The sequence below is a fragment of the Galeopterus variegatus genome, unplaced genomic scaffold, assembly GCF_000696425.1.
Source record: "Galeopterus variegatus unplaced genomic scaffold, G_variegatus-3.0.2 Scaffold48, whole genome shotgun sequence".
NCBI classification, from domain to species: domain Eukaryota; kingdom Metazoa; phylum Chordata; class Mammalia; order Dermoptera; family Cynocephalidae; genus Galeopterus; species Galeopterus variegatus.
Genome location: NW_007726159.1, coordinates 138,439 through 145,381, shown reverse-complemented (window position 1 = coordinate 145,381; position 6,943 = coordinate 138,439). Strand labels below are relative to the sequence as shown.

At 36.7% G+C, this 6,943-nt stretch overlaps 1 protein-coding gene across 1 annotated transcript in view; it reads right to left on the bottom strand.

Annotated features, from left to right (window-relative positions):
* Positions 1–6,943, bottom strand: part of CA2 (carbonic anhydrase II) — a 28,455-nt gene that overhangs the window by 13,252 nt on the left and 8,260 nt on the right. The window contains exon 2 of the mRNA XM_008572647.1: positions 5,833–6,087. Coding sequence (XP_008570869.1) covers positions 5,833–6,087 — 255 coding nt within the window. The remainder of the gene's footprint in view (positions 1–5,832; positions 6,088–6,943) is intronic.

Below are 6,943 nucleotides of genomic sequence, written 5' to 3'. Positions count from 1 at the left end.
TATCCCCCCCCCCCCCCCCCCCCCCGTGAAGAATCATTCCAGGATCTTACATGTTAAAACAACAAAGTTTATTGCTATTTCTGATTCTTATTATCTCCCTTGCAGACCTTAAAATTCCATCCTAGTTTACTTGTTTCAGAGAACTTTAGAATTAAGCGAGGGTGTACATAAACTTTTATTTAAAAGGGTTGCTAAAACTAGGAAAAAAAGTTCTCTGGGTTCAATGATTAAACACATTCACTGCTAATCTATTTTCACCAGATACCTGTTTTAGCCCGTTAAAATAAAACTTGTTTCTATGAATATTAGAAACCCAATGTAATTAGGAAAAGATATTAAATGCTTAATGTTTAATTGCTACAGAAAGCAGCATTTCTGGCCTTCCTTAACTAATTGGTTATTTGTCAGCAAATTCTTAACACGGAGTTTAGTCAATGAAGTCCCTCAAAAACATTTTTATAATAACAAATTGCCATAACTCTAATAAAGGTAGCATACATCTTTTTATTTAAAAAACAGGAAAAAGGGGTTTTTTTGGTTTAAGAGAGGGAGTTTATGTTATATTCCAAATCTACTTATTTTGATTAGTACATGCTATTTTCTAAACTGTCTCAATTTAAAATGAAACCTGTTTCTCTAATACAAAAATGTTTTTTCTTAAATAGCAGAAATTGCTGGCTGCATATTTTTTTCTCTGTACAATTCAGCTCTAAAGAGTCAGTGATTTATTGAATCACAGAAATGTGATCCACCAGGGATAGAGATACAAAAATGGGGTTTTCTACTCTAATGTTTTCTCAAAGCTCCCAAAATTTAATTTAAATTCAAAACTTAACAGCAAGAGCTCCAGCCTATTTTAACTTTCATGATCTGTCATCAGTTATACATATTATACATAATATCACACAAAATAAGCACCAAATACAAAATTATAGAATAATCTGTCTTCCTATATGTATTACTTGGGAAGATTGTGTAAGTTATTGTTTTTTGTGTGTGAAAAACAAGAGATTCAGTGATGTTGAAATAAGTCATACTACCTATGAATTAAAAACTGAAAATTTAACTTTCTTCCTAATCATGTAGTACTTAATTAAGATGCACCGAAATAACAAGCTAAGACACTTAGTGAATGTCAATAATCTCTCTTAACTCCAAAATACAAATAGACCATTCCCAATAACCCTTAGTTTAAAACTAAAGTGTAAAGGATTTCCTATTAATGAAGCAAATGAATAATTCTACAGAAAACATGGCAATTCCAGGAGCTGAAAAATCTTCTCTATGACTAATCTAAAAATTTTAAGTCATGCATTACTGTTTTGCCCATTGGCAGTGGCCAATAATCCTAGAGCTACATGTGAATGTAGACAAATCTGAGAAAAAGATGTCCATATTCCATTTCTCATAAAGCAATGAGATGTTTAGCTGTCACTTTCACTGGAGTAAACACAGTCAAAAATTCAAGAGAAAGGAAGTTTTAATTTAAGCTACTCAACAGCTATACAGGAGTCAAAAAAAATCTCTTTTGATGTGAACATAATTAACTACAGTGTTTAGAATGCTTTGGTCAGTTTTCTAGATACTTAGAGTTGTGCTGAACCATTAACCACGTGCATGACAAGCCCTTTCATTTGCTGTTATGCTTCCTTTTCACTTGTGATTGGTTGTGGAAAGAAAATGTTAGAGTCTAAAGAGCAAATCCCTGAAAATCAAGCAGGACGTAAGTACAAAGATCCATTATGCCATGCAGACAATGGGCAGCTTGAAATGAGCACAAGTAATCGCATTCTGCTTCTTTTTTCTTGAAACAACATAAACAGGTCAAAAATATTTTGATTTCTAAAAAACAGAAATGATATGAGAAGTGTATATGAGTTGGTCCAACAATTCTGACATTGGGTTTCAATATTTACTCCTTAATTTACAATAAAGGAGGAAAGTCTTAAACTCATTAACAAAAGATAATAAGCTAGCAGAAGTTAATAATTTGTGGCTACTACTCTTTTTTCCTAGATAAGACTGATTATAAAACATCTCAAGCAAGGAGAGTTATTTTTAAATACTTAAAAAAAAAAGTTAACAGGATTAGCAATTTTTCATTAGTTTAAGGTCGTTTATTTTTAAAGGAGTTTAGAAGACTAATGAGAGCTTTAACCCAAGCTTCTAATTAAAGCCTCTTAACTCCACATTTAAAAAGAATTCTCTCAAGCTTAAGCATAGCAATAAACTCAACCAATTCAGCTTCTGATACTGACGTACTTAAGTTTGGATATAAGATAACATTTAGGACATATAGGGAAACCTTAATTTATGAGATGTTCTAGAGGCTAAAATCTCATTGAGGAAAAATAAATAAATAAATGAATAGAAGCATTTAAATGCAGGAAATCAGAGGAAAATGGTACCTAAAAAATGTTTACACCATAAAAATAACTCCTAACAAAAAAGGGATGTTAAACTGTTGATTTTAAAAAATTAAGTGACAAAAATGAATAAATTATTTTTAGACTTAAGTATACAGAAAACTATACCTGTTTTTAAAATATGGTATGTGCAAACTAAATGTTAACTATGGTTATCATTCAAAGATTCTTATTCAAATTCTATATTTAAATGATTTCCATTTAGTCTCTCCAGCAAACTAGGAAGGAGACGACTTAGCAAGTTATTGAAACTCTTCAGGTTTCTGTTTCTTCATGTTTATTTAAAGAGGGTTTGACTAGAGTATCTCTGCTGTTTGTTCCAGTTTTAAGAGACTAGAATTCTTCGGAAAAAAAAAATCTAAAGAGTGTATGATTACACATGGTATGATTATCTTTTTACTTATTCTGTAGATGTGTTTTCCCTTAATATCAACATTTTAATATATTCTGCATCCTTGTTTAACCAAAATAACTGAAAATGTAGAAGAGATACAGGCAAAATTACAAAGGAGTCTTTCATATGCAAAACAGAGCAAGTCTTTCTAATATTCATTCCTGGCCCTTGGTTTTATTACACCTTCTTGCCTTTCTAGATCACACACTGTGCTCTCTTAAGTCCCCTGGTGTTTTCTATTTCCCTCTGCCTGGGGTCTCCTCCAAGACATTAAAATCCTTCAAGCCTCCACATAAGCCTTATTTACTCTGGAAAGTCTTTTCTGACTTACACAGCTAGACTCCTAAGCCACTTTCATGTTTCCATAGTTCCTTGGAATACTTCCTTTTTGCACTTACCAAAGTGACTGTCGATGTCTATTATTTCTAGGTCTTTCTATTTATCCCCAGCCTTGGCTCTGGTGATACAGGAGAGTGACCAGGCCTCCATCCTGCCTTCATGATGTTTACTTAGCTTATCATGCATTTAACTGGTGTTAGGAATGATTTTTTTGTAAAGAACTAGGTAGATAAGACTTGTGTTTCTAAATACATGGCTTGGAGCCCCTATCTGAACCAACTGGTTTTGATCTGTTTCACAGTCTAAATATGGCCAATTTCTTTAAAAATGTATGCATTACCCAGCAGAAGAAATAGCTGCAAAAATGTTGGTAGCTCTACTCAGTTACTGCTCACATAGAAATCCATCAGAGCATAACATGTTTATGGTAAAACACATAACTACATAATGACTTCATATATTAAAATCAGCACATATTTAATATGATACATAGGATGTTTGGAAATACAGAAAAATAAAAATTTAAAATAACATTGAGTGATGGTAACTAATCAGCTAATTAAATAAAAAGTTTCTTCAGAAATGTTATTACAGGCACCACAGCTACAGCAATTATCTAACAAAGGCAGTCAAATGGTGTGTAGTCATGACAACCAAAGTGGTAATTTATTGAGGAATTGCTACGCACCAGGTAGCGGGTTAGGTGCTTTATGTATACTGTCCCATTCAACCCTTCCCCTTTGGCACATACTACTATAAGTCCAAATCTATAATTTAAAAAAACTAAAATTTAGAGAGGTTAAGTTAGTATCATTTCCAAAGTTGCTGAGCTAGCTAGTGGCAGAGCTGGAACTGGAATCCTGGTCTGTCTGACCCCAGTCTGTGCTCATAGCCCCCAGGCTATACGATGAAATCCACTTGCCGGTAATAAATGCTACTGGAACAATTTATTTTGCAATCAACTCTGTAAGGAATTTAGGGAATTATCTCATCTGGTTTTATCATTTGTTAAACATTTGTTTCCTCATTGTTCCAAAAAAGACTTTAAACATCCAATTTCTATGTAGCATCCAATGAGGTATATAATTTGATGGCCATTACATCCATTGAAAACAATGATTTCATTGTGGCCCTTAAAAAAAAAAAAAAAAGAACGGTGACAGCTACAAACTAAAGTAGCTCACTTCTTTTGGTTTTTAAATGACTAAACATGAAATTTTATAGCATCCTTTCTATATATACAATACCTCGAGACCTTTGACCTTGCCGTATTATACACATATTGTATTCTTTACATGACAAAAAGAAAGTGTTTTCTTTTTGTTTAATTTGCTCATTTGAGCATTGTTTCTTTTGGAGTAGGAGGTATGCTTGATAAGGTAATATGGCAGAATCACTGAAAAAGTGTCTTCAATGTACACCCTCTATTTGATTTTAATAAATCATGATACTATGCTAGAATGTGTGAGTGTATGTGTGTGTGTGTGTGTGTGTGTGTGTGTGTGTACTAGGGAGGGATGCACACGGGCACATGTAGGTTGAAAACATTTCTCAAATGATCTCCACATTATTACCCATCAAATTGTTTTCCAGAATCACGGTTTCAGAAAGCTGTATCCAAAATTTTTTTAAAAAGGGAGGAGGGAAGAAGAGTTTTTTTAAAAAACTGAACTGAATATATTGTATAGCTACTGAAAAAGAATAGTCAACTTGAGCAGAATGTTTATAATTACAGATTATATAATATACTAGTACTGTATATCATTACTTCCAAACTTTGACAGCATTCTTGAACGTTTCCTCTATCTTTTCTCATTTTGCTCCAACACTCCCCTTGCTCCCACACCAACATCAGACATAACTGTTTGCAGCACTACTTCATTCAATGACTTTCAAAGGAAAGCACTCAGGAAAATAGGGCACTGGCAATTAAATCAACCAGTGAGCAGGGAAGTTGGCTACTATGTCTGAATGGGATTGTTCTCCTTTCTCTAAGTAAGAAAAAAGAAGCATTCAGCAGGCATCCTGGAAACAGCCCCATTACAAATAAGTGATGGTGATTGGTTTTGTCAGTAATGGGCCAGGTATGTCCACCAACTCTAAAACACTTCCGTTTGTGGAATGAATTTCTGGGCAGCTAGTAAGATATACTGTCACCTTTATCACACTATCCCAGTACCGAGAAATACTCATAAATGTACAATGTTTTCCAAGAACTTCAGTATTTTAAATTGTCAAGTTTTCATTACTCTTCTCACTGCTACCTTCGAGATAACACTAAGTTATACTTTTTAATGGATAGGCATCAATTCTAGAAGACATATATTTTAGAAAGAGTCTTAGAAGTTCAATTTTTGCAAATCTCATTGTTGCTGATCATTATTATCAGGGAACCTTGCCTTTTGTGACTTTTCATAGGCATGTCACAGTTATTCAATGCGCTACACAGAAGCCAGGAATGTCACAGGGAAGAAACTGCCCCAGGACGCTTCAAAGTAATTAGCTTACTTCTCAGAGCCTGGGACCTAATGAAGATTATCAGAGAGGCATCTTAGAGTACTAAGACCAACTGTACTATCAAGGGGTGTTGCCTGCCACTGCTCCTGACTCCTTCCATTAAGCTCGGAAAACAGCTACTAGCTAAAAAGCACAAGTTATTTTTTAAACACTGACCTGCTTTGTCCTGGGAGTCATCAAACTCTACATTGAAAGAATGACCGTTGTTGATGATCCTCCGAGAAGTCGCCTGTTCATAGGAAACACTCAGAGGCTTCAAGGAAGGGTCATGCTTGACTGCTTTGGTGTCGATCTCAACAGGGGACTGGCGCTCTCCCTTGGCAATGGGGAAGTCCTGATGCCAGTGCTCAGGTCCTAGAGGTGAGAAAACACTCGTGAATCCTCCCGTGCGGTGAAAGGTACACCCAGACCCTAGAAAAGGGCAATCATTCTGGAGCCAATCTGTTCCGTTGCACCTAACAGCGTAATAACCTTTGGGAAAACAAACTGTGCCTTGATTTCCTTGTTTGTAATACGGGCTAATAACATCTACCTCATAGACGTTGCAAGAATTAGATGCAAGATTAGACATTGCAAGAATGTATACATGAAAAAGTCTTAGTGTCATATAGATATTAACTATTTCTATGGTCATTTTACTGAAATTAAGCAACCACAATTGGGCAGACACTAATCTCAGAGCTTGTGGTTGGGATTTGGGATATGCAAGCTCACTTATTGAAGGAGGTCTGGACTCCTCCCTCGTGTCATCGAACTGAATGAAAAGACAGAGTCACTTCTCAGGCCCGGGCACCCCTCCTTTAACAGTCAGCATCCCACTACCTGGGGAGCCAGTCCCCCCCGCCCCCGTCAAAGATGCACAAGATGCGTCCGATGCATCTTTCTCTCGGCTGCAGCGGCTTAGGGGGACCCAGATCTGTGGCCTCGATAAAGCCCAGTGGCTGGTGAGCGATTCCCTAACATCAGAAGTCGAGAGGTGAAGGGAAACTCAGATATCAGCGCAATGGATTCCACCCAGCCCGAGAAAATGCCCCCGACAGTTCTTTCCGGAGTCTCAGCCACAGGTATTGCTGAAGCTGATGGGGTTTGGGGGGACTTCATTTCTGTGCGATCAACAGCTAAAAATTTCCGTCACGACCCTTCCCGGCTTCCTCCCGGGTCCAGTTAGGGTGGCCGGCAGCTCTGCACGCGGGAGGCACTGTCCTGGGGTCCTGCGGCCGGGACCGCACGTCCCCGTCTCTCCTGCTCTGCGCGCCGCCGGCGGACG